Genomic DNA, 27369 nt, shown 5'->3' with positions numbered 1-27369 from the left:
AGAAATTTCTTTTGGATTTTGGAAGGAGTATGTATTCCTTAGAGATGCCCACTGCTCTCCTCTTTGACTTTATTCTGGAATCTTTTTTCCCTTCTGTCCCGTTAGACTTTCTCTGTCTTGAATATTCTTTTGCTGCTGCTCCCTTCTCTTGGATTTGTTCACAATTAATCATGCAACTGTTTCACAGTGGTGGTAGTAATGGTCATCTTAAGTTAGACCATTAGAGACATCAACTCTAACAGTGGAGTGTTAAACTGAAGAATAGGAAGACTAGTTGAAGGATAAATGGAATAGAGAATACAAGAGAAGGATAAATGGAATAGAGAATACAAGAGAGACTTACAATACTGGTACCAGCTTGTTGTTAAAGGAATGTGGTTTTGTTCATTTCTGAATAAGCTTTTGACTGCCTTTTCCGTGTCTTGTCTAGAACGTAGATAGTAAAGCCATGCGTGACCAGCGATTAGACATGCAGCGAAGAGCAGCAGAGACTGGTGATGATGACCTCATTCCATTTGGAGACCGACCAACTGTGTCGAGATTTGGGGCTATCTCTCGTACTTCCAAAGCGATGTACCAGAATTCTGGTCCCATGCAGGCCATGGCGGTTCAGGGAGCTACCACCAAATCAATCATTTCAGGTACGATGTGTGCTCTTGGATTTTGCTGGCTGTTGCTATTTTCTTTAGTGCTACAGTGTAGTGCAAGTTGAAGACAGTCCCTGTAACCTCATTTCTTGTCTTAGAAATATAGATGAGATATGTGTTATGTCACTAAAAATAACTCTGGGTAGGGCTACACTGAGAAGCCTGAAGAAAAAGGCTGCCACTACTTCCTGTTCAAACAACAGGTTTGTGCACACGTGGTGTATGTGTTGGTGATTTGTTGTGGTGATTTGTTGTTGCTGTTTGGAAAAAGTTATTTTGTTCTGCTAGTCCCTCTGAGATGAGGCTTCTTTTAAATCTGTTGTAGTAGAATCCAGAAACTTACTGTTTTCTCAAATATGTGATGCAAAACCATCATAACAAAGTACATAACAAAACACTCCTACTTTACGGGTAGTTGCTGCGGCAAGCTTAATGCAGCCATTGCTTTGTGTACTGTTAGGCAAAGCAAATAAAGTAGGAATAGTTTATTTTCTACACATCTATTTTCTAATTGCATGTATAGCGTGGCTGTATATCTTACTCCAAAAGATGGTCTCTTTCTTGAGGTGCACTGAATAATCTTAAGAAAAGGCTTAATTATATTCCCCCAAACTTCCTTCTAGATTTTTTTCAGGAGTTAACTACTGGAAACAAAACAAAAACTCGTTTGCTTAATTCAAACAGTAACTTTCTAGACTTTATCACAGGTAGAACTCTGGCTTCCCTGAAAGCTTGATCTTCAAAGTGGTGTTAACTAAGTATCTCAGAATTATCAATCAACTCTCGAGTCTTTTAGGAACTTAAGTAGTAAAAATAACTCCTCTCATAGTGGCTCTAAGTTTGGTTTTGTGTCCCTGTCTCTGTGAGTGTCTGAAGTCCTTCACAATCTCAGACTCTGGAAGGCTGTCACAAATCTTGTTGGATGTGCAGGAAGAGTCATGCATTATGCATGTGAGACTAGTCATGTGTAGTATTTCTGTGGTCATTGCAGCAGAAGAAATGTTAGACTTCCTCACTCTTTGAAGGCTGGTCTTTCTGGTTATTCTCTAATGTCTCTCCAGTTCTCTGTTGGCTGAACTACTTAAAGGATAGTTTTGTAGCAATGCGACATGGTTTTCTTTCTGTTCACTGGCAGACTACAATCCTTATGGAACTCACGGTGGCTGGGGAGGCTCTCCATATTCTCCTCATCAAAATATACCTTCTCAGGGACGTTTCAATGACAGGTAGGATTGCTTTATTTTTTTTCTTTGCCTTTTTCTAGATTTTCTTTATCTAGTTTTTTATGTGCCAGCTAAGTAAAGCTTTTTTTGGAAATCTCCTTATTTTTGCTTTTCTGATCCCAAAGGGAGAGACTGTCCATGTCAGATGTGGCTGGTCATGGGAAACAGTTGCCCTCAGCTGAACGAGAGCAGCAGCTGCGCATGGAGCTGCAGCAAGTAGACCATCAGATTAGTCAGCAGACACAAATGCGAGGCCTAGAGGTTGGTACCAACATTTGGAAGAGTGGTGAGGGGTGGTATGGAGAGAGATGAAACTACTAAAGCTGCTTTTCATGTGTTGATCTTTTTCTGACTGTAATGATATTCAGTAACAATACTTAATTCTGTGATTCCAGGCATCAGGACTATGGTACAAGTGTAAACCACTCTGCTTAGCAGCAGAAACTTCCCTGCACTTCACGTGCAAATCGGCACCATACTTGAATCTGCACTCTGTGCTCATTCATGTTTGCTTTCATTCTCTCTCTCACTTACTCCCCCTCTCTGTTCATCTGTCTACTCAGAGGCAAACTTGTGGCGTAGATACCTGTTCCTCTTGGCTTTACTGCCATTGAAAATGTCTGGTTTTATGTACAGAAAGCTATGGCCTTCATCTGTTTCACGTTTAGCTTTGTGTTGTACCTGTTTCTTCCTAAATAGCGCAAGCCACAAGAGTCAAGAAAATAAATATTAAAGATATTTAGCTTGAAAAATTAAAGCTTAATATTTTATGTCTCCTCACTTAGACGAAATGTAGTCACTTGCAACTTGAGGAAAGATGGGAGTCTGCATTTGTAAAAGAATTAATGAGCTGAAATCTTTGTATTTGGTGAGACACAGAAGGAGAAATGTCAAGGCATAATGAAAGAATTGTTTTAGCAAAGGTTTAGTTACTTTTTTTTTCCTCCTAGGAAAAATCAGTAAATATTTACCAGAAAACTATTCTAGGTACCCCAGCAACTATTCATATTAATGTTTTCCCCAGAAGGAATTGCTATAAGTAGTGGATAGCAGCTTCTGCTGAAGCTATGGTTACCTAAGAACACATGTTACAGGGAGGGTTATTGCAATTAGTTGTAAGAGCTGACAGTTTTTAAGTCGCAGCAGCAGTTACAAGTAGTATGCATTTCTTAGTTACTTGAAACATAACTTGTGTTCTTGTGCTCTTGTTTGGGAACAAGAGGAGAAAATGTTTTAAATCTTGCATGTCTGCCTTTGCCATAATAGAAGAGTATTGGAAAGTTGCAAAACCCATAAGTGGCCTGCCTCTCCTGCTCATTATTATTGTGATTGTGTCAGTGTTAAATCCTACATAGTTGAGTTTTGAGCCTTGATTTTACCATAATTTGAATTTGTCAGAACTAATAGGTTATTTTGAGTAATAACAGCTTTCAATTTATCTCTTATGTTCAAAGCTGCAAGTAGATATTTGAAATCTAGGAGGATTTATTGATTTACATGTTACAAAGTTGTAGCAATCGCTTAATTCAGTCAGAGCATGAAGAACTAGATTATTTTGCTTTCTTCTCAAGTGAACGAGCATTTCTACTTGAAGACCAGCCAGATGCTTGGTTGTGTGGAGTAGTAGATAGTGTGTTTAAATGCAGAGCACGCACTTACAGAACTGATTCCTGAGTATTAACAGATTTTTGAAGTGGCTGACATTGGCTGCTGCTTTTACTTGGTAACTTGTAACTTGTGAATGACTGTAGTCACTTGCTCCTCTCTGTTCCTGTGCTTCCTAATCTGGGTCAGTAGAGAGCTACATATTGACATCCACATCTCTCAAGATATTTTATATGATTTAGTAATAATACTGGCTCTACTGTAGAATTTGATAAATTCTACTACTGTAAAATAAAGCAGCAGATTTGCTTATCCACTGTTATCTTTTGTTCAACAAATAGCTCACAAAAAAAGTAGTGTTTTTGTTCATGTGTTTAATCTTAGTTTTGAGAAGGGAGCGGTATATGGGGAAAACCCATGCAAATTTCTTACAGTAAAAGGTATTTAACGCTGCTTGTTTAAAAGTGGAAAGACTTGTCTGCGTGTAAAAAAATGTTTCAACTTGCGTTGGAACTGATTTCACTTGGGACCTTCTTAACCATGGAGAGAGAAGGCCTTGGTTTTGCAAATAAGCAATACTCTAGAGTTATGGCCTAGAGCTCTTTCTGTGCTTGGTGTGTTGTGTGCTCAGTTGTGTATGTGCTTGGCTTTATGCATTTAGGCTGTTAGTAACAGGCTGCTGTTGCAGAGGGAGGCGACTACCCTGGCAGGCCAGCCACAGCCCCCACCCCCACCTCCCAAGTGGCCTGGGATGATCTCAAGTGAACAGCTGAGCTTGGAGCTACACCAGGTGGAAAGGGAAATTGGGAAGAGAACCCGTGAGCTGAGCATGGTGAGTGCCGTCGGGGTCGGAGGCAGAGAGGTGGAGTGGAGAGCCGTGTAGCTGGCTGCAGCCCTTTCACCCTGGCAAAAAGGCTCTCTGCGGCATGACCACAGCTGGAGTCATCCATCTCCCTCTTCACCTCTTTATTCTTCAAAACCTCCTGAGAAGTTTTTTGATTCTTCTTCATGAAGAATTTTAATTATAGCCACTTTAAAATACTCTGCAGTGATTTTTTCACCATTTGAAAATAAGTGTGGCGCTGAATTTGTTGAAAACTATGAATTGTCTCCAAGGTCACTGTGCCATGAGTTGTATAAAGTGCTTTAACATAGAAAACATCATCTGCAGGTACAGGCTAGTGTTCAGGAGTCTGTGTGCTGTTACAGTCTATGGTCTTTGCTTGTTGTTACAAGAATCATCCCTTCCTTTCGGGAAGTACTGTGTCCTGACAGGATGAGCATATCTTACTGAGTCTGTTTTCTTGTCTCATGGCTTTTGTGGGTTACACTGTATGACTCCAATTTACAGGCCTTCATCATCGGTCCTAAAGGATGAAGTTTCAAATTCTTTTAACACAATGTTAAAGAGTATTTCTTCTGTCCTTTTTTTTTTTAAAGGAGAGCCAGTCTTCACTAGATATAAAAAACAAACTGGGCACCACTAAACAGACAGAAAATGGACAATTAGAACCACAAAGCAAGGTTCCAGCTGAGGACCTCGCACTGACATTCAGGTAACACGGGTCTTCAACCTTTCTTTGTATAACAGGAGAATGACTTAATCAGGGTCACTCTCTGGTATATGAATAATACCTCTTGCCCCACATTGTCTCTGATGTTGAAACATCTACTGGGAAAAGATTATACAAATCAAGTTTTTATAGTGCAAGCATGAATTAAGGGCTATTTCAGCTGATGAGTAGGTGAGTGGAATGAGACTGTATATCAATTAACGCAACAGAAGAATTGCAGTGTTTGTAAGACCAGAAGTCCATCTATTCAATATTGGATGATTAGTAAGGAGGAGCAGGAGATAAACAACCACCATAAAAGAAATCTTTATCTACTGTTTTAGTTTCAAAGAAAAGAAATGTGAGAGGAAAGTTATTCCATCCTGCTAAGGTTTGTGATGTGGATGTTGTCTAGGAAGGTATGTAACTTTGAAACAAAGTTCACTTTTATTTGTAGGCAGTAATCTGTATCTGTGTAGATGCTGGGATTGATTTCAAATCACATTTGATAGTCAGCTGAAATAAGATGTTGGCTGGGAATGCTGGAAATCTACACAGCAAGCGTTTTCAGATGGCTGCAAGCATCTACGTGTATTCAGACTAATACTTTGAACAGAAAAGCTCAGATGTTTCATTAAATTTACATAACTTGATGCGAGCAGTTTGGAATCTGGATATTTATTCAGAAAATGTATCCCTCTCAATTGCTTATGAAGTCTGCACTTTCTTCTTATAACCAATTGTCGAGTTCTGTGCTGCACCGTTAGATTGAGGCCTCCGGAGCAGAAACTAATTTTTCCACATGAAACTCTGGAAGTAATGAAATTGAAACAACTATTTCTTTTTTTAAATAAGAAAAATTAAGATACGTTAAATATTCTAGAATGTGTGCATTGTACAGATTGATACTGTACATCTTGTGGCATATACTGAAATACTTTGCAAAACATAACTAATCTAGAACCCTAAAAATACGTAGTCTTATTTGTTTTCAGTTAGCCTTATTTTAGTTCTTCCTTTTCTGATAAGTATCTGCAGCATACCAGACAACCTATTTGTTGTAGAAGGCAAGTCTTTACATGTTTACATGTGTTCACAACTGTTCATTGAGATGCTGCAGCAACAAATAATTGAAGTCCTTTTACTTAAAATAAATGAAAAATCTCAGTAATTACGTCTCTTCACCCCCTCCCCTTTTTTCCTCAACTTTCTTTCAACAGTGATGTTCCGAATGGATCAGCCTTGACACAAGAGAACATTGGCCTCCTGTCAAACAAGACGGCATCTCTCAGCCTGTCGGAGGACCCAGAGGGAGGAGGAGACAACCACGACTCCCAGAGAGCGGGAGTTACACCCACGTCTGCTCCATGAAGTGAGGCCAGCACACCCCAGAGTTGCTTTTGCTGGGGTGTCGGTAGCTTCCATCACGTTTTTTTCCAGGGGTGATTGGCGAAACCCAGGAGCAACAGCAGTAGCAGAGCAGCAGGTCCAGAGGCAATGTGCACAAACACAACTACTAGAAACAAATCCTGCACATAGTTCACATTAACGCATTTTTTAATTAAAAAAATGAAAATTAGCAGTATCTGCAAGCAATTCAAATTAAATTTGTTTTTGTTCTGTGAATGAACTTTATTTTAATAACTTTGGACGCCTTGGATCCCAGGGCTTAAAAAAAAAGATATTATATATATACTCTGTTTGATTAATTGTATGATCTTAATGAAGTAGGTTTTTTCTTTTATTTTGGTATTATTACATACCCAGTGCATAATTCCTTATCACCTTAATTTCTCGACAACTAAAACAACCTGGCCGCTTCCTTGTATGGTTTAAGGGTAAACAAGGAATGAGGGTTGGAGAGTAGCTGTGAATTGCAGTGTCAAAAGATGTGCAGCAAACTTGATTCTTAAAACAGTTCCTCTCATTGTGGCTAGGAACTGAACCCTAGCTTGTGCAAGACTTCTTGCTTAAATTATTTGGGTTTAAACTACAAGTGACAGAATCTATGCAATGCAACAGGTGCAGTCCTTAGTGTATGTCCCAGCAAAGCACGTGTAATTAAAGAGGAAAACGAAGTAAGTGTCCAACATACGTTATTTTATTTGAAGGTTGCTGGCCTTTTATTTTCTGTTGGGACTAAAGAGGTCAGCAGAATGCAGACCAATCTACTACAGCATTGGTATTTCTGAAGCTGGTTAGCTGGGGCTTGTGGTAGAGAGGCTTAACTAACCAGTGAGGGTTGTGGAGCCATGACCAAGGCAGAATCTCTAGAAACAGGAAGTGTAGAGAACATAAGGTTATGCACTTGCTGGAGGGACGTTAACTGCCGATGAGCTGGTGAACCATGTTAGTTCATCCAGTGTTTGCTGGGGTTTTTTTTCCCCTTCTCGCTATGGCTTTAAAACAAGCTTACCCAAAGCCCATACAATTAAGTTGATGCAGAGGGACTTGCTGACCTCTCTGCCTTTTGAAACAGGTCTTTCACGTAAGCCTCCTTCCCAGCAACTCTTGCCTTTGTTTTTTCTTCACTGCTATTTTATTATTGTTATTATTATTAAAAACATGATTTCCTTTATAACCTGATATTTTTCTTCTTTTTGTTCAGTGATGTATCAGTTATTTAATTGTAATGCTGTTGTGAGGGTTTTTTACTGAAGGAGACCAACGTCTTTGATTTGTGTCCATCAATGGTGGCAATCTTTAAAACCTAGAGGGGAATTTTTATTTCTTTTTTAAAGTTGGCATTGTTTAAGGTCTGTGTGTATTAGAATTGGACACCTGGGAATCAATCTGCAGCTTGTCTGCCACTGCTGCCATCTAGGAATCCTTCCTAGATTCCCCTTTCACAGGGGAAAAGTTGCATCAAATGACCACTTAAGGTCCAGCAAAGATCCTGTCAGAAGTAGTGAGAAGTACTGAAAATCAAATTTTGCTTGATAGATCTAGTGTGCTACTGCTCCAAGTAGACGCTTGTAAGCATAAGTTGGAGAAACTGTAAGCCTTTTTAGGTGTTTTCTTTAAAAGTTAAAGAAATGAAAGAGATTTTGTTCTTGCTGCACATCTTTTGACTCTTTTGACATGCACTGGGTTGAGACCTTGTATATGAAGAACTCTGTGGAGAATGATTTTACAGTGCTGCTCCCTCTGCACCTTCTTGGCGTGTTCTCGTTTTTTCTTTCTGGGTTAGACTACTAAATCGGAAAGCACTGGTTATGTAATAAATTACTGCATTGCTTTGGTTGGGTAAAGCAAGAGTTAATAAATTTTCTTGGGTTTTAGTTTTTTTCCTTAACCTTAACTCCTGCTGAGGTCATAGCAACCTTGGGCTAAGCTTTGCATTCATCATACTGTTAAATAAAACAAAATGGGGGGTGGGAGGGGATACAGTCCCACTATTGCCTACCAGTAGGAGAGTCCAAACAGAAGACTCTTTTGAGTAGCAATTATTTAATTTGCCCAGTCAAGGCACCGCGTTTATATACTATTTCACATTGAATTTGATTATGCCCTACAGACCTGGCTGGTCAAGGATTTGATACACATATTGGCTTGGGATTCGAGCTTTCTTTTTTATTTAAATAAAAATTTATATATAAATATATATATACATATATACGTAGTTATATCTGTATATATATTGGGTATGTTTTAAGAATTTTTTCGCATGAGCGCAGCTGTTGTGATCAAATGTCTGGGAGGTAGAAGCACTGAATGAAAATAAAGGCATTTTTCAGCGCACACGCCCACACTTTCCATATGTCTTCACACAGGTTTATTTCGCTCTTAGTTGAACTTTGGCCTCTTAATTGCCAAGAGTAGTTTTGAAGCTTGCTTTTTTTCCTAACCCCTCTTAACTTTTGGCAAAGAATCATCTTTGCCCTAGAATAGCTTCATCTACACCTTGCCCCCATCCATCCATATCTCTTACTTGAGGCCTAGCATTACAGCCGCTCCCCTTCGAGCCGAGCAGAACTAGGCTGATGCAGTTTTGAGCCCGTCAGGTCTGTTCCTCCCTTCTCTGCTCTGGGCATGACGATGATGAACGTGTTCCCCTGGCAGCCTGCTCATGAGTCAACTGACACAGGCACCGTGCCCTCTTCTCCCATCCTTTAGTGCAGAGCACTGCTGTCAGGTCAGCCTTCTTGTTGTTTTTAATTAGTTTACTTCTTCCTGCTGTGTCTTTATTAACACAGGGAGCTCATTTTAGTTGAGGTAATTAGTGCAATATTATAATCTAGGAGGACAAGCCCAGAATGTACCTTTTTTTCACTGCAGTAATTTTTGATGTAAAATGAATTTTCAAAGACGGTTATATGTTTGAGTCTACAGATTCATTTTCAACACTAGGAAGAAAGTCTGGAGGGGCAAAACACTTTTTGCCTTTTATTACTTGTGCCAGCTAGTTTCCTTGCCAGGTTAGGGATTAATTTTTTTCTCCACTTTCGCTCCCATGAGGAATTCTGCTGTGAGAGCTATTCAGATTGCTGGCCTACATATGGTGAATGCTTCCAAAACCTGTGGATTAGAAGGGAGACCTTACTGTTGTTTTTTCTCCTTTATCCAGCTCTCCATGCTGTACTTTGTGCATAGTGTCCTTGTTGTGATCAGTGTGTCCAGGTGAATGCCCTGTTTGCCCAGTATTGTAGTTTGGCTTGTTAAATAGTTTGTTTAATATCTACCGACAGTATTGATTTTTGGCTTTGTCTTTTCCCCTCCTCCTCTTGTCCTTTTTCTGCTTTTTTTGCAGGAGTTTAGTTGATAAAACAAGTCAAACGGCAAAACGCAGTGCATGCTTTTAAGTCTTCCTGGAAGCTGCACCTAAAATTTTCCCTTTTTGTGGAAAAGCGTGCTAGTGGAACCGGGAGGAGAGATAGCTCTCCATATAACAGAAGCTTTAATGGTTACAGCAAATAACTAGGGAATGAAAACTTCTGCAGTAGCTCTGTATACTGCTATGTTCATTTCTATGGCCCATCATTGTCCCAGTTGTACAGGAATGCTGTCCACCTCAGTGAAATTGGTCTTGGCTACACACTGGTTTAGTTCCTTCTACTTGGGCAAGAAGAAACAGTATTACAATGGTGTTAGGGCACTACTGCATCATTTGGTAGGCAGGTTAGATTTTCTACTGCAGTAGACAACTTTGAACACTCATTGATACCTGGGTTTCAGCCCCAGCACGGACAAACCCCTCAGAAGAGGAAGCTTCAAGCATTATGTTAAGTTTTAGTATGCCAAACAGTGATTCAATCAGTGTAGAAATGATGTTTGCTTATTCTGTAGTGTTATTTTCCTCCTCCTTCTGTCAACATCCCGTCTTCCTTTCCTCCTTCTGTCAACATCCCGTCTTCCTTTCCTGTGACCTAGTTCTCTTTTCTTAATTGGAGAAACTTACACTTTTTCTTCTGCCCCTCTTGTACACTATTGTATCCTGTCCTATTTTAGAGTAGGACTTTTTTTTATTTAGATCAGAGCACCTTTCAAACTTGCAGCACTGTTATCCCCTTTCTTCTCAAGTTCTTCTCTGTCTAGTTTCTTCTGAGCCTTATTCTCTCCCTTTTGTCCATACCTTCCTTCCTTTCCTTCTGTGGCTTGCCCATTCACCCTCCCTGATTGTGTAACAGTGACAGCTTGCTGCCTCAAAACAGAGCATTCAAATGAATTCGCTTAGCCAATAACTTCTGTGAAGTTGCCTTTTCTAATGGTGTTATTACTCAGTGATGCACAAATGTGATATTGCCCCTACTGGTAGGCAAACGGGGGATCTGTATAAACATGGTAAACTGCTGTTTTTCTTTAAAGGAGAGCCAAAGACTTGTGCTTTACACTTTTGTTTTTTTCCTGGTGTAGCCATTTTGATTGTCAAATCTTTGTAGGGTTTTGTGAGTTGACTGTATTATCCTAATAACAATTTACAAAAGTTAATGATTGTCAAGCCTTATCCATGCATTGAATTGTGGAAAATCATTCCATTTAGTCATACAATTTGCAATGTACTGAGATGTATCTGGGGTATTCTGACATGTTTTCAGTCTCTCATGCACTCTCTCAGCTGACGGAATGGCTCACTTAGAGAGGGAGAAGGAACATAGAAATTTTATATAATCAAAGAAGCCTTGTCTTTATGTGTTAATCTAAATTGAATACCGATTTAAAATTTCTTCAGTTACAGTAAAAGATAAATCTGTTGCGAGTGTGACTGACTTTTAAGCCCATTGGAACTGAAAAGACTTGTCAAACTGTAGCATTACATTAAATTAGATGAGAAGAAGCAAACTTGTATGATGATATTGTCTCTTGACAGCATGAATTGAGTAAAGTGGGGCAAATTCTTTATTAGAAAGGACTAGGAGTGAGGCTTTTCATTGATAATACAAGAAATCTGCTTGCATTTCCCTTCCTTGATCTAACTTAAACTCTTGCAGACTGTTATTAAGGTTTTTAGGTTCAGAGAGAAATCTGTAAGTCGGAATAGCATAAACCCTCGTATTCATTGCCACTTCCATTTATAAATCTGGACTGTAATGAAGCAGACTTACAGGATAGTTATCTGAAGAACCCCAATATAAAGTATTTTTGGTTGACTAGCTATTTCAGACCCACTTTTGTGGTCCAAGAAATTCAGTGCTGATAATCAGGAGGCTCAAGAGCAGGAGTGCCATCTCATCTCATCTTCTTTGTTCTAAAATGGGGGGGGAACATAAGCAATGTGCAAGTTTTGTGCCTGTCTGTGTATGAAGAAGTTTTTGTAGTCCTAGAATAGATAGAAGGAACACAGAGCAAGACTGGGGCATGATGTTACCTTCATATTCAAATTTTGTCATCGTTCACTTTCCGAAACACGCACTTCCTATTTCTGTCTCCTAATGTTGGTAGCACTGATTTAAAAACAACCAAAAAAAGTCAATGTGTCAGCAGCTTAGTGTTTTGTATCACAATAAATCAGTTCCCCTGGATGAAAAAAAGGAAGCAAAAGTTCTTGAGTTGTCTAAATGGTAATTTAGACATGAACTGAAAAAACATCTGCCTTGCTTAAGTAAATGTAAACTCTGAATTTGAGGAAAGTGAAACAGCTCTCCTGAGCCACCTTTTAGGTATAGCCTTGGTGCTAACAGTTGGGTGGTTGTTACTTGTGGTATACCAGCATACAGATTATGTAGCGCAAATTGATTTGTTCTCAGATCAAAGATAATCTGAAATGTCAGAAACTTCACTGGGGATTCTCTTTTCCATACTCAGCTGTTATCAAGTGCATTATTTTTCTGTTGAAATGTCAGGGGAGTGAAAGAGGCTAGAGTAAGTTAGTTCAAGTTATACAATATAAGTAAGCGATTTTGGGGAATGTTATCCCAGCACAGTGTCCTTATACAGTTAACATGGTCTTTATCCTTCTGTAGGAAGAAGAATGTACGTGCTTAGTGTTGTCACAGTCCTCGAGGCACTTCTTGTGATGCAGGTAGAGCCTTGATTAGCAGGGAGAGGAGAACAAACTTAATGTTGATTTTCCTTATAGTTTTATTTCCCAATGGCAAGTGTAATATCATGCTGTGGAAACTCTTTGAACACTATGGTAAGCAAAGAGGGTGCAGTTTTTTTCTGAGATTTCCCAATAAAAAGAGCACATGGGAATGTGGATTTGTCTGCATTGGGAACATCCCAGTCATTTGAAGCTTAAAATATGTGACCATAATAATTAAAATTGGATGCCTGTAGCTTAGTAACCTAAATAATTAACTGATCTTTCCCAGGCAATCTTTGCAATTCCAGTGAGTTTGTGTATGATTTTAGTGCAAATTGCCAGGTGTTCAGCATCTGAGAAAGTTTAGGTGCCTAGCTTCATTCAGCAAGGCGGGCGTCTTTGGATATACAGGTTGGATGTTTACATATTCAAGGAAACAACTGATTCTAAGATCTGAAAGTTTTAGGAAAACACAATTATCCACTTCAATTTGAAAAATGCAGTCTTGGGAAAGATGGAAGCAACAGGTGGTGCAGTGTCTCTGAAAATAAAAAGCATTAGAGATGATGGAATTACATATGAAATGTATATGGGGAAAATATATCTGTAAGCAAAAAAGAAAATCTTGTGGAGTATTTGATGTTTAAGACATTATTTGCTGCTTTGTAACGTTAAAAAGATTTATTAATAGTTCTGTGACAGACAGTACTCACAAGTCTTTGGCATCCAAACCAGATTGTGTATTGGATGGATCCCACAACTGGATGTGTGCACTGACCTCTTTATTTCTGGCTTTCTAAAAAGAAACTCGGTAGCAGCGTTTTATAAATGTATAAAGCAACCTGAGACAGAAGAGACGAAATCCTGTTCACGTCACAGCTGCTGCACAGTTTGCAATTGGTACCTTTAATCCGCAGCCTCTCTTAAGTGAAGCTGCTCTAACACGGGCAAATCTAGCACATCAAATGACTTCCAATTTTTTCTAATTTTAAGGAGTTCCCATTACCCCTTTGGCCTCTGCTTGCTGTGTAAGCAGCCTCTATGCTAAGAGGAGCTTTCCTTGAAGTCAGCTTAGCAACTGTGCTGTAGCTTGATTATTTTTCCCCATTTTCTATAACTGGTAGCGTAGTGTCGAGCTCTTTCCCCATTGTATTTGTTGCTATGGGGAGGAAGAGGTGAGGCAAGGCATGCGTGGGAGGAGGGAGGAAGAGTTGTAGGATCTTCTATACGACAGCTCCCACCTCCTCTTTGAAATCGTCTACTTCCAGTTGTGGGATTTCTCTATAGATGATGACTTTTTTCCTGGTTTTTGTAAGCCTAGTTTTCTTTGATCTTGTTAGTTCCGTACAAGTCTCCCCGAGACATTCTGCAGTCATTATCACCTTTTTGGGTGGAGTTTATTTTATTTTTTGGTTTGTTTGGTTTTTTAAATAACTTTTTAACATTGGTGCATATATGCTTGGGATAGAGCTCATGTAATTTTCCAATCGTATTGATTGTATGTGATTGTGCCCTGCAGAGGTATATTTAACGAAAAATAAAAAGGATAGTCTAGGTAATAAAGAAGACCGTGAGATTTGTTGAGTCAGGTTATGAACTATTTCTTGAATTTATTTAGAATCCTGGATAAGTGAAATTCCCTGTCTGCTGTTCTCATAAATCAATGCTAAACAGAATGTCATGATTTCTCTCCTTCTGTTTGAACCGGTTCTTTTCTTGCTTTTCTTCTCCTTCTGCTGTTTTCTTCCTTTCCTGCATCTCTTCCCTATAAAAAAAAAATTCTTGAGCCTTTATGGGAATGGATGGCTGACTCTGGGTTGATATTGTGAATATTTATTGTTTGTAACTATCACCATTTTTAATAGGAGTAGAGATTAAGTAGAACGTATGAGAAGAATTCCATAAACTGAATTCTTTGCAAGTTCAGGGGAATTTTGAAGTCTTCTACATACAGGCCTGGTCACGGGGGAGACAGTCAGAGGCACACAAGGCATTGATACCTCTTTCCTTGGAAGGTTAGATGCTTTACTACCTTTTGGAAAAACTCTGAGATGACAAAAGGAGTAGAAGAAAGAGTTCACTGTGTCCAGCTCCCTGTGTCTTTACTCCTGCAATATGCTTTTTAAACTTGAAAGAAAAGCCTTCTAGATGCTAGGCTGAAGTGGGACAGAGTGGATTGAAGGAGGCGAAAGGCAAGAGGATCCAGAGATCTGAAAGTCACTATTTGTCTCCTCCTTTAGTTCTTTTTTAGAACTCTGGAGCCAACAGTGTCACTTTTGTATTAAAGAACGAGGAAGTGGAGACCTATTGTGTGTGCATGGTGGTTATATAGAAAAAGCCGTATGTCAAAATGCTATTTCTTCTTCCCTCTTCACCTTGCTTTGCTCCCTCTTAAAGCTGACTCCACCTCACCTTGCTTCCACATAGTGTCTAAGGGTCCTTTGAGTTGCAGATTCAGCAAAAAAAAAAAAGAGTGGAAAGGTGGTGATTCACTATTTGGTTTGTAAATAGATGGAAGTGTCTACAAGGTCTGATCTGCTTTTCTGTCAGCATTTATATTAAATGATAAATTAATGGAGAACACTTTGAAATATCTCTCATTTTCTGTCTGGGATGAATGTGCATTCTTCTAAATTTTGTGTGAGGTGTAAGACTCTGTAAGACTGACTGTGTAAGATTTTCTCCCGGTCAAGGTGTGTTTGTTCTCTGCTGGGCTGGAGCATAAGAGATGCCAAATAGCAGAGAAGCTACGTGCCTCTGTTTGGAGGTCTGGTCTGTTCTCTTCTGACTCTGCCTGTAAACAAAATGGCTTCTTCATGTGTTCACCAGAGGTGAACAAGAAAGGATACTCAAAATAATCAGTTTTGCTAATTGCTTGAAGAGAGTCTACGTATTTAAAAAAACAAAACAGAACAAAACAAACCCTTCAGAGCAAGGAGCAAGCAGCGTGCCTCTAATGTTGAGCCAGTTTTGGAACTTGCCTTAAAGTGAGAATAAGGTTTGTCCCACAGTCTGGTTTGTGGCTTTTAATCTTCTCCTCTCGCTCCTTGTTGTGGGCTTTAGCACGTCAGTAGCTGGCTATAAATCTGAGACTGGCTGAACATAGTCGGATGTGGAATAAGCTGCAGCTTCACTGAAAAACTGTTCCTTCTCCTGTTCCAGGACAAGCACAGCCTTCTGCCCTGGGACTTTACGCATATGTTTATTACTTCTACCTTTACTTTTGAACCCAGGCACTGTGGATCCAGTCTGAGGTGTGTGCTTTGCTGGACTGAAGCCCATCGCTGCTGACTGTTAGGCCCCCTCACACTTCCATACAGTTGTATTTTCTTGCTGGATCACTTGAAGCATTCAGTTTCCTTATAAAGGGAATTGTATTTAGCGGGCAATCCAGCAGAAAACTGGATGTTTCAGTTGGTGATGGTTTCCTTTCCCTTTTTCCCACTAGTCTGAGGGTCCAGGATGCTCAGGTACTCACTCTTAGGAAGAAGGAAAAAAAAAAAGCTGCACTTCTGCAGTGGTTGGCTTTTAAAGAAGATCTGAAGTGCTACGGAGAGTCAGATCCTTGTGGAAGGGAGCAGTGGCTGCTCTGCATCGGGAGAGCTTTGGGGAAACTTGGAGGTTTTTGTGTACGGAAAAGAGGGGAGGCTGGGTTCAAGTGGATGGCAGCTGCTGGAAAATTTTTTTCCCTTTGGGTATGGGTACCAGGATAGAAGGGAACTGGGAAAGGCTAGCCCAGAACACGGGATTTCTTGATCCCATCTTGCTCTGAGCACATGAGTCTTCCTCCCTGTGCGTCGCCGTAAAACGCAACAGTGAGCACCCAAAGCACAAACCAAAATCTAAGCAAATTTGTGTTCCTGCTCACCACTCGGGTATGTTTAAGGGCTGTTTCTCTCCAGCTTCTCAAAAAAAGGGGTAGTTCAGAGGACAGTGCAAGCATGTTGAGAAAACACACTGTCTCCCTGCTGCTGTAAACTGCTCTGGGCTCTTCTTCCCTGAAAAGCAGAGCTCGGAGCTTGTGATCTTCCTGCAGAGATGGCAGGCAGCGGTGTGCCGTACCGCACAGCTCCGCGGGCACCTGGAAAAGGCGGCAGCACCCTGAAGCGAAGGGGTCCCCTGTCCTGGTGGGGACATCTTGAGTTGTTTCTGTAACCTCCTTCCCTGTAATTGTGAACTCCGACTCCCTGTCTCCTGGACTATGAGTGTGGGAGAGACTAAAACTGAGGTGTGATGGCTTGATGATCTCTCTTGCCCCAGGCTTAGAGCTTTGGCGCTTGGTGGCTTTGAGCAGCTGATCCCCGCTTTGGGTCTGTGAACAGCAGCTTTGGGAGAAAAAAACAGTCCCTCTGCTAGAGCAAACAAGGCAGCTAATGATTTATATTAACACGCTTGTCATCTTGGATGCTTCCTAGGGTATAGCTCTGCTCAGGCGTGAGTGCTGGGTCGTTGCTTTGAGCTGAACCAGCAATAAATTGGCACTTATGTGCTGCACTCAAAAAATATATTTACCTAGCTGCCCTGGAGGGTGTGGCTTGGGCAGCTTACAGATCCCTTCAGCCCTACAATTCTGGAATTAACCTCGCTGTTAATAGGGCCATCATCGTTAAAGAAAGCATTTCCATGCTCAGTTTTAGGCATTCGGCCTCTCTTTTACAGTGAAGCGAACATGCAGTCGCAATACCAGTGTAGTTTGTCACGCTGGTGAGAGTTCATTCACGTTAGCTTAAGCTATATGGGATGTGCAAAACACAATAGGTGTTTGCTCTTGTTTTTACTGCTTTAAACTATCTCTAAGGATTGGGTGGATGGAAACCCACACTTGGATGTCTGTCTGCTACTCTCTGCTGGGTGTGGAGAATCCCTAATTCACCCCAAAGACCCTGGGACCTGCAAGCATGTGAGTTACCTTGGAAAATTAAGCCAGCAGCCACTTGGAGAAACAAGGTACGGTGCGTGAGTCCGTCCTTTCTCATCGAGGCTGTTTTACCTCCTGCAGCAGATTGCAAATACCTAACCTGCAGGTTACTCACCGACTCGCATTGCAGGTCTGGCCTGATCTGCGGTCAAGCAGAAAGCAATTCTGAGGAGCAGGTGTCTGTGTGTGGTACCGGGCAGTGCTCAGAGTGGATTGTGTAGCTTTTGTACTCGCTTTTGATGCAGATATCCCTGATCATAGAACTGACAAGTAACTGACGAGTTACTTTGGGCAGAGGCAGTTTTTAAGAGTGGCACTTGTGGCCCCAGGCTATGGAGGGGAGCCCACGAAAGCAAAGTTGGGTTCAGAGCATGTCATCCTTTCATTTATTTCCACAATCTCTGTCCCATTTCATTCTAGCCCTTACTGGTATAGTAAGGTCTTTTACTTCCCCCAAACCAGTTTGCAGCTAAATTTTCCATTAAGACCTGGGCTTTTACTGGAGGCCAGTAACAGGGCAGCTTTAGCACCCGCTGAGCCAGCCAGCTCCTGGGTTTTGACGTTCTGGAGGCAATGCTATTGAATTTGTAGAGCAACTGCATCCTTGATTGGAAATTGTGTTGCTCAGTCCTGCTGCCAACACTGGTACGTGTGGGCTGGAGACGGGGGGAGATGCTGTTAATCCTCAGCTTTCCCGTTGTGCAAGTGAAAAGGTGAGTGCATTTAAGAGGGGACGTATTTGAAACTGCAGAGTGTGAAGTGGGGCAGTTTCTCCCAGCTTGTGCCTGTTGGGCACGCTGGGAGGGAATGGGGGGTGACAGGGCTTGGGGCAGAGGGAAACATTTTGCTGAGCTTCAAAACACCAAAGTGAGATTTACAAATACCTTAGATCATCACATTTTTATTTGAACTCTTGAAAGTTTTGGGTTTTTTTTCATGGTATAAGCAGTTCATCTTCTGTTGGCAAGAACTGAAGGCATCTGGCACTTGCGTGGGGTAGGTGGTCGAACTTTCCCTTGTCAGATTGAACTTTAAAACCTCTTTCAAACTAAACATTGCTTTTTTCTGCTCTTTGCTTAACCTTCTGCAGCCGGTCGTCAGCCTTTGGCCTCAGCATCCTACTCCCCTCCCACCCTCCCCTGCTTTCGTCTCAGCTCTGCTTGAGCACAGAAATCCAGTGGGGAAACTGCCTTGGACTGGTTTGGGCTCAAGCAAGACTGCCTGTCTTCTTAACGATTTGCATTTATATCCTAAAAGCAGAAGGCTGGAGGTACAGGGGCAGGTAAGAGAAACAAATTCCACTAATCTTTCGTTGTTAATCAGTTCCTTGTAACAGGTTGTTTTCCCTTTGCAGGAGCCTATGAATTTTAGCTGCTGCCAGAGTGTTTTTTCGCTCTGGGCATGGGCCTAAGGAGCCATTTTGAGAGGGCCCTCCCATCCCAGCTCTCGCGAAGGCTCGCTTCTGTACAGCTCACTAAAGTGTCATGCTTGACTTTTATCCCCAATCTGTAGCAATGCTTCATGGTGTGGAGAGCAATTCATAAGGTCAGGTTGTCCTGAGTAATCACTGATCTCTTGCCCGGCTGTAAAAGAGCACTGCTGATTTGCTTTGCGCTCTCTTTTTGGGGTGTGAGGGGACGGGGAAGGCTTTTATTCTCAAGAGCCTAAGTCAATCTCAGAATGGTTTGAGCTACTTAATGTTTGCTGGGCTCTTTAGCACCTTGCATGGGTGCTGTGGGATGTTCACGCCACCATAGGTAGCACCGGTAGGGTCAGTAGAGCGGTTGCTGGAGGACGAGCTGCGGGTCTGCAAGCTCAGTTAGTCGTCCTTTCATGCAGCGATGAGAAACAGTGGGATGGAAGTGGCCTGGGCGGGCTGGAGCCCGGCTGTGTTGCACAGCAGGCGTGGGATGGGGGAGATTCTCTACGCTTCCCTGGAGCCTTCTGATTTTGAGCTGAATGAGCAACTTTTTTCTTGGCTTTCTACACTTCTTACAGGGGTGAAGTAGAAAAAAGAGCCCTTTCTAATTTTTACATTCTTCCTTGGCAGTAACCCCTTTCAGGCAGTGATGTTGCAGTAATACTTTTGGGATCCTTCCAGGCTGAAAGCAGATGACATATGGAGTGCGTGGCGGTGCTGCAGGGGAAAAGGGAATGTTGAAGAGCTGCCGAGGGAGGAGGAGTGTTTGTCGGCCAAGTGCTACGGTGAAGAGCTGGCCTAAGAAACAGCGAGGGTTCTTGCCTGTAAGAGACAAGATTGGACCTGTCAGGGGCCGAGTCAGCCTTAGTGGCTGATAAATTTGATTTAAGGCGTTAGTGTGAAGTCCTGCATCTCCTCTCAGCGGATGGAGTTAGGACTTTACTGTGAAGTAGAAACAAGGAGTCTTTCCCGTTTAATTGGGACAGGATGAAGATGAGGCGCTCTCCCCACTCTTGTGCTTTGGGTTTTAAATGTGAGATTAGCAGCACTTGGTGTGATGGCGGACACCACGATCTGCCTCTGTCTTGACAGAAGCAGGCAGTTGTGCTTGTACAGGCAGGCATGTGGACATGCCTTTCCCTGGAGGTGAGCGGAGTGAGAGGGCAGGGACTGCAGCGAGGCTGTCCTTTCTGCGGTGGGACCGGCCGCAGGCACGTCAGTGCTGCTGGAGCCAGCAAGAATTCAGCATGGGTGAGGGAGGGCTGGTGGCAGGCAGCGAAGGGTCGCTCCGGTCCTGGCCCTAGGGCTGCGGAGCACAGAAGTGTGCCTGGCTTGTTGCTGGCTGATTTTTCCTGTAGGAGTGAAAGGTTCAGAAGAGCAGCGCTTCCTGGAGTACTTGCAATTGTCTGAATATTTTTCCTTTCTCTTGCCCTCCTGCCCTAGGTGTTGTTTTTTGTTTCTGTATTTGGTTGACTTCCCTCCCCTTTCAGATTTTTTTTTTTTTTTTTTGCCCTTTGTGGTGGTGCATCTATCCTAAACCTTTTAAAAGATAATCTCTTTGTCTTACCAGCAAGATCAGTGGCTGTGGCCTGAGCAAGTACGCCTTGTTTTGCATGTTTTCTTGCAGTACTTGTTGCTATGCTGTTAGCTTACGCTAGAGAGGGCCCCTTGGGGCTCGATACGGTCTTGGTGCCAAATGAGGTAATTTCTGCTTTTGTGGAGGAACCGGAGCTGAGATGAAGTCATTGCCCAGGAGCCCAGGGAAGGGGTTGTGAAAGAACCCAGAGGTCTCCTGCATCCCAGATCAGCCCTTGAGCTGCTCCTGTTTTCCTCCCCCAGGTGCTAGTCCACCAGCACTGGCAAGACCACAGACACAGAGGTCACCAGTGCTAAATGCAGCTGAGCTTTAATTTAGTTACTCAGGAGGCAGTGCTCGGTAGCTGTGGCAGTGAGTACATGGGGGCAGGCAGAGAGCTACCCGAGTTAGACATATATTTGAAAAAGTCTTCCACGGCAGGCAAGTCCTGGGCGGGCTGCCAGCCCTTTCCAGTAGTTGTTGCCCGAGCTGTTGTGGCTGCGGTCCGTGAGCTTCCTCCCACGGGGTATGTGAACAAACCCAACACAGAGTCATGTAAAGGGCATCTCAAAACCACAGTGCGCAGGGAATCTTGCGTGCCGCTTAATCGGCCCTAGGATGGCTGATGAGGCCTTGCTGCCAGAGCTGACAGGATGTGCAGATCCCCTGCTTTAGCAAAGGTGGGAAATACAAATTCTCTCTGCCTTGCTGGGAGATTTTCAGAGACCTGTTTTTGCTGCAACATGGTTATTAACATTAGCCTACCCTCCTCGGGTACCGGGGACAGTCAGTTTGCATTGAGGTGTTGTGACCTATGGATAGGAATAGCTGTGGTGCACCAGCTACACCATACGTGCTTATAAAATACACTTTTTAGGGATTAAAGATGCTCAATGAGTGGAGGGACCAACTTCCTGGAGACCTCTTCCTTATCACCTCTCTTCTCTGCTGTAGCGTTTCCTGCATCAGTACCTTAAATAGGGTAAAGCTGAGGTGAGCCTGAAAGCACAGATGGTAATTGAAGGGGACAGAGGAGCTCCGGTGAAGGGAGAAAAGAAACCAGGAAAACTTGGAGATTCCCCCAGGGAAAAGGGGAAGGAAACAGTCAAAAACATTTTGTCCAAGACCAACTGCTCTGTAGAGCTTGGGGTGTACCCAGGGGTCCTCCCCATGAGGAAGACGGGTAGGATCTGTACAGAAGGATAAATGCACCTGGACTGCAGATGGGGCAGCTGGGCGGCTTTGGTGCCGGCTCGGTGCTGGCTCCCATCGCAGGCAGGCCCAGGGAAACGCCGCACGGGCAGGGTCCTTTCACTGTAGCCACGTCGGCTGGCTGATGGGGGGGACTCAGAAATTCAAACCGTACGTTTTTGTACACACTTGTCAGGGCTGAGCCTGCTGCTTAAAAAAAAAAAGAGGGCACCCAGGGCTCTGGGACAGCACCGTTTTCAGTGTGTATTGTTTCTAAAAGCGGTGTGCGCTCAGAGGCATGCTTGTCCTGCTGGTGGTGGGTGTCTGTCCTCCTGACTTACCCTGCAGCTACAGGACAAAAGGACGGTTGGAGAGGACCGTGGGGCTCCTCTCACTCTGATGTTGGCTGACATGGGGCCCGCAGGCTGCGGCGGCAGCGTGGGTTTTCTGGGCAGGCGAGCGTGTATAAGCTCTCTTTTTCTGGTTCCAGGACAATGCATCTCTTTGTGGTGTGTCTCTTCAGTGTTTGGGGTCTAGCTGCCCCTGAGCACTACGTCGTGGAAGACATCTGCACTGCAAAGCCACGCGACATCCCGGTGAATCCCATCTGCATCTATCGCAACCCCGAGAAGAAGCCCCAGGAGGGCGAGGGGCAAGAGCCAGGGAAAGGCAAGCTCCCAGAGTCTACTAACCCCCGGGTCTGGGAGTTGTCGAAGGCCAACTCGCGCTTTGCTGTTGTCTTCTACAAGTACCTGGCTGACTCCAAGGACAATGGGGAAAACATCTTCATGTCGCCCCTCAGCATTTCTACAGCCTTCGCCATGACCAAGCTCGGAGCTTGTGGCAGGACCCTCCAGCAGCTCATGGAGGTCGGTGGCATTTCCTCAGCCTTTTCCTGTAGCTGCCGCCAGGCTCTGAAAGACGGCAGAGGTGATAGTGGCCGACTGCTGCTAAAGGGCTCTCTGGGTCAAGATGGCTCCCTGGCTTGGGAAAGGAGACCTTTATTTAAACAAGCCCCCGGGAAGGACATACGCAGGCTGCGTGTCTCTGGATTTGTTTAGATCCCAGCTCTTTCCTCTGACTCTCTATTTGGATCCAGCATTCAGGGTGGATTTTGTGGGTTTGAGAGGTTAGTTTTCATCTGGAGGAAAGGAAAGCCCATTTGGGAGATGAGGGAAGGGAATGGGAACAGTTTGTTTCTCACAGACTGGGCAAGCATGTAGCTGAGCAGGTAGCTGAGCCCTTTCTTATGCAAAAAGCAGGAAAAGCCATGATGTCAAGTGCCATTGAGAGAGGCTCTTTATCACATCCCCCCTCTCTCCCTTGGGACAAAAATAAGACATGTGGGACACCTTCCAATCCACCTGGCTTCCAGAGCTCTGCCACCCTGCGGGAGCACGGGAACAGCAGTTACTTCTCAAGGGCCTCCTTGTAGTAAGTGTAAGAGCAGTCCGAGCGCTCAGCCAGGACTTAACAGCTTCTCCCTGCTTGTGCTGGGCAGTATTACAGCAGCACAGTAAGGGCCTGAGCTTCCCGGGCAGGGGAGCCTGTACGCAGGGAGCCTCTCCTTCCAGCCGTGGTTCCTAAAGTCGGAGTGGGGAGCTCTGGTCCTGGACCGAGAGGTAATCCTGAGTTCTGGCTCTTCCCGTGGGGCCAGTTAACTCCCTGCCTGTCCAAGCACCCTTCTCACTGTCCGACCCGCTCGCCTGACAACTGCGAGTGCACTCGCCTGCCGTGTGGGGTTTGGTGCTGCCCGTACCTTCCTCGCAGATGGGAGACTACAGCCCAGAGGGGCCTTGCTCCCTGCAACGAGGGGGTGTGAATCAGACTGCTCCCCTTCTCCCCACTCCCGCTGTCCTTACAGATCCTGCCTCTGGAGTAAGTAATGTTGGGGTCTCCTGCCATCATCCACAGAATCTGGGCAGTGAAACACATCTCCAAAATCTTCACTCACGCCTTCCCCTCTGGGCAGCCCTTCCCACTGGAAGGGGACCCTTCTCTCACTGAGCCACCCAGGATGCAGAGCTGCACTCCTAATCCCCCCTTTTCCCTAAGAAAGGGCCAGTAACACCGCCTTTGCCCCGTAGAAAACGGTGCCAGAGATCTTGGATGTTCATGTGGAGCAACGTGCTGTGGGATTTTCTGTGCCCTAAAGCCCTGAGGTTGGATAGTAGTAGACAAATCATAACTGTCCTTCCAGCTGGCAGCTAGGAGCAAATAAGGAAAAATTCACTGTCACAGCCTCAAAATGATAGCTACGTATTCCTGTTCCCTTCAAAAATAGAAAAGGTGTACTAGAATTACTCCACAGGCCATGAGAATCGCTCCTGGGAAGGAGCAGCCTTTGGCATCGTCCCAGGAGGGTTTAGCACAAAACTTGTGAGTCCTCCTGTGACCTGCACTGACCCGAGAGCTGCTTCCAGGCCTCATCAGCGCAACGCTCATCTCGTGTGAGGCTCTCGCTGGGGTGTGGTAGGGGGGTTGTGAACACTGTGCGTAAACTGTGTTCATTTTTAACAGCGCTGGGGGGCGGGAAGCCTTGTGGTTCATATGCCAAGCTAGAATCTGTTCCCTAACGGAGGTCAGAGTGCACAGAGAAGAACCTTGCCGAGACCTTAGTGTGTCTTCTGCACAACCACCTAAAAGGTCTAGCTAAGTCATGCCCGTGTTTGAGAGACACGTACAAAATGATGCGTCTTCCCCTGACAGCTGGGACAACGAAAGCGGCTGGGGAAAAGAGGCAGAGAAAGAGGCAGACCCAGGCAGGCACCCTGCCGATAGCTTTAGGGAAGGAACTTCAGTGAGCCAGAGCTGGAGTCTTCTCTTGGGTAAGATGCTGGGTCAAAGACAGTCAGAAGCTGGGACCAGTCAAAGGCAGAGTATGGAGAGCAAGGGAGCCAGAGTTAGAAAGAGGAGCAGTACTTCTGTATGCTGAGCAGCGTTTAATCCTCCATTTTGGACTCTCCAAAACTAGGTCTTGGGATGGTGATGTGTCACTCTTACGTAGATTTGGGTTCCAAATTAAACATGGAGGGTGAAGCTCTGAGGGCCTGCAAATTTCTTGGCTCAAGGCTGTATCACCACTTGCTGTGGGCGTGCAAGAGCCTGCTCATGGGTTCCTTCTTGCTGTTTGGCTCCTCCAGGTCTTTCGATTTGACACCATTTCGGAAAAGACATCTGATCAGATCCACTTCTTCTTCGCCAAGCTGAACTGCCGGCTTTACAAGAAAGCCAACAAATCCTCAGAGCTGGTATCAGCCAACCGCCTCTTCGGGGAGAAATCTTTGGTCTTTAATGAGACTTACCAGAACATTAGTGAAATAGTTTATGGAGCGAAACTCTGGCCCTTGAACTTCAAAGTGAGTTTGAACGACTCGGGATTTTTCTTTTTTTGTTTGGTTCCCCCCCCTGCCATCCTTCTGCTTCTGCTGTGTCCCTATCTTTTGCCCGCAGGGAGTGCCCTGCTCTGGGTGTATGGGACATGAGTGAAGGCAGGAGGGAGTATGGGATGCAGCTCCTCCTGTCCCAGCTCATCTCAACCACAGTCACTTCCCCACTCCTCACTTCTAAACGCTGCAGCACTGTGCCGGGAGCAGTGTCCTCCCCGAGCATGCACCCTGTTAACCTGCCTCCTGCAGAAGGGATGCAAAGAGGTCTTTTAAAGCCCTTGACTTAACCTTTTTTTGGTCTCTTCCTTCAGGAGAAGCCAGAATTTTCCAGGAAGATCATTAATGAGTGGGTGGCTAATAAGACAGAGAAGCGCATTACAGAAGTGATCCCAGAAAGAGGTATTGATGATCTCACTGTCTTGGTCCTGGTCAACACCATTTATTTTAAGGTATGGCTAACAAAACTGGGGGAGCAGCCCATTTCCCTGGGGGAAACACAATGCTCATGTTTGTCCTCTCCCTCTCCCGTTTAGGGGCACTGGAAATCGGAGTTCCCAGCTCCAAACACAAAACTGGATTTATTTCATAAAGCCAATGGTGAGGCCTGCAAAGTCCCGATTATGTACCAAGAGTCCAAATTCCACCACGCATCTATCGCCCAGGACAAAGTCCAGGTGCTGGAGCTGCCTTACAAAGGGGACGATATCACGATGGTGCTGGTCCTGCCCAACGCTGGGACGCCGTTGGTGGAGGTGGAGCGAGACCTGACATCGGAGAAGCTGCAGGACTGGATAGACTCCATGACGGAGGTTTCTCTCTTCGTCTACCTCCCTCGCTTCCGCATCGAGGACAGCTTCAGTGTCAAGGAGAAGCTGAGAAAAATGGGGCTGGAAGATCTCTTCAGTCCAGAAAATGCCAGACTCCCAGGTCAGATGTGGAGACGGGGTGGTGCAGGGTGGAGGTGGGGGGTAACCATTCCTCCGCAGGCGCCAGGGCAGTAAGTGCAGCAGGACGTGAGGAATGAGAACATGAAAGCATTTAGATGTTGCTGCAGTCAATGACGGACTCTGCGGTCGAGTCCCATCATGGACGTGCAGCCCTGCTCTGCACTAAGGACATGGGAGTTAAGCAATCAATTGCAGTTGGTGGAGGTTATTTTTGGTTTAGGGCATACATGCCTTCTGCTTGAACACGGGCCGTGAAGGATGGAAGTGTGTTCTCTCTTGAGCTGTTGTCTAAAAACATAGTTTAAACTTTCTCCGTTTTGTATTTCAGGTATCATTGCAGAGGGCCGTACAGACCTGTATGTATCTGAGGCTTTCCACAAAGCCTTCCTCGAGGTAAGCCTTGTTTTGTCCCAGGGGTGTCTTCCTCTTTGTTTTTAAAAACATGAAGCATTAAAAGAAAAAATAGCTCTGAAGCCATGGTGTTCACTTCCTCAGCAATCTGGGGCTTTGGGGGGAGGTGGGCGCTTGGTACCTACCTTCCATGGAGAAGGACGGGCGAGCCCTCTGCATAATGCCCGTATTTTAATCCCATCTTCTCTTTCGGTTGGTAGGTGAATGAAGAAGGCAGCGAGGCATCAGCTGCTACAGCTGTCACCGTCTCCGGCCGTTCCTTCCCCATGAACAGAATAATCTTCAACGCCAACAGGCCCTTCCTGCTTTTCATCCGGGAAGCCGCCCTCAACACCGTTATCTTCATGGGCAGAATAGCTGATCCTTGCTCCTAAAGGGGCTGTCGGGGCCTCGCTTCTCCCTCTTCTGCCTCTGGGAAAGGGGCGGTAGGGTATTGCCACAAAGCCCGGGCTGCTCCTGGGGTGGTTGGTCTTACTGTTTGGTGCAAGCTGCAGGGAGGGACTGTACCAGCTGGGCTGCTACCGCTCCTCCTTGCTGTGTCAGGTGAGGGGGCTCAGAGGGCACCTCACCTGCTCCATCCTTTGTTCAAAGGGAAGCTGAATTTTTTTTCCGGCACCAGTATTTTTGTGGCACCCAAACCCGAGTCCAGCATTGCTGTCGTTCTTATATCCAACCCTCCTCTCTTTCAGGCCTCAAACTGTAACTCTGATCCCCTGGTTCATTAAAAACCTATAGATCTGTATGTAACAAACTGATCTCTGAATGGACAGTTTTCACTAAGTCACTTCCTAGACTTATTTCAACTTTCCTTTTTCAACAAATGGGCCCTCCCCTGCGCTCCCCAGCCCCAGCAGAACCACTCCACGCCGGAGAGCTCAGCGGAGCGGCGGCAGCCACAGGGCATGTGCTGGCTGGGCCACAAACACCTTTACCCAGCTCTGCGTGGAACAGCTGGGAGCTGGCAGAGCTGCCAAACACCGGAGCCCTACTTGCCAGCAGCTCTGGCGTGTCCGAGTGCTGAGCAGTC

The 27369-nt window shown here is 44.5% G+C and overlaps 1 protein-coding gene across 3 annotated transcripts in view; it reads left to right on the top strand.

The window, feature by feature from the left end:
- RC3H1 (ring finger and CCCH-type domains 1) overlaps nt 1-26825 on the top strand; it is an 80328-nt gene extending 53503 nt beyond the window's left edge. The window contains exons 15-25 of one of the 3 annotated variants that reach the window (XM_050901352.1): nt 431-641; nt 1783-1873; nt 1996-2131; nt 4137-4307; nt 4916-5031; nt 22086-22464; nt 24739-24954; nt 25296-25433; nt 25518-25911; nt 26260-26324; nt 26543-26825. In XM_050901352.1, coding sequence (XP_050757309.1) covers nt 431-641; nt 1783-1873; nt 1996-2131; nt 4137-4307; nt 4916-5031; nt 22086-22464; nt 24739-24954; nt 25296-25433; nt 25518-25911; nt 26260-26324; nt 26543-26716 — 2091 coding nt within the window. In that variant the 3' untranslated portion in view covers nt 26717-26825. Of the gene's footprint in view, nt 1-430; nt 642-1782; nt 1874-1995; nt 2132-4136; nt 4308-4915; nt 5032-6248; nt 8396-22085; nt 22465-24738; nt 24955-25295; nt 25434-25517; nt 25912-26259; nt 26325-26542 lie in introns of those variants that run through there. The other 2 variants (XM_050901354.1, XM_050901353.1) reach the window with 2 other exon arrangements.
- Nucleotides 26826-27369: the final 544 nt, after the last annotated feature.

This window comes from Gymnogyps californianus, chromosome 8, assembly GCF_018139145.2.
Source record: "Gymnogyps californianus isolate 813 chromosome 8, ASM1813914v2, whole genome shotgun sequence".
In the NCBI taxonomy this organism is placed as follows: domain Eukaryota; kingdom Metazoa; phylum Chordata; class Aves; order Accipitriformes; family Cathartidae; genus Gymnogyps; species Gymnogyps californianus.
The sequence above is the reverse complement of the archived record's forward strand: the minus strand, read 5'-3'. Positions and strand labels throughout refer to the sequence as shown.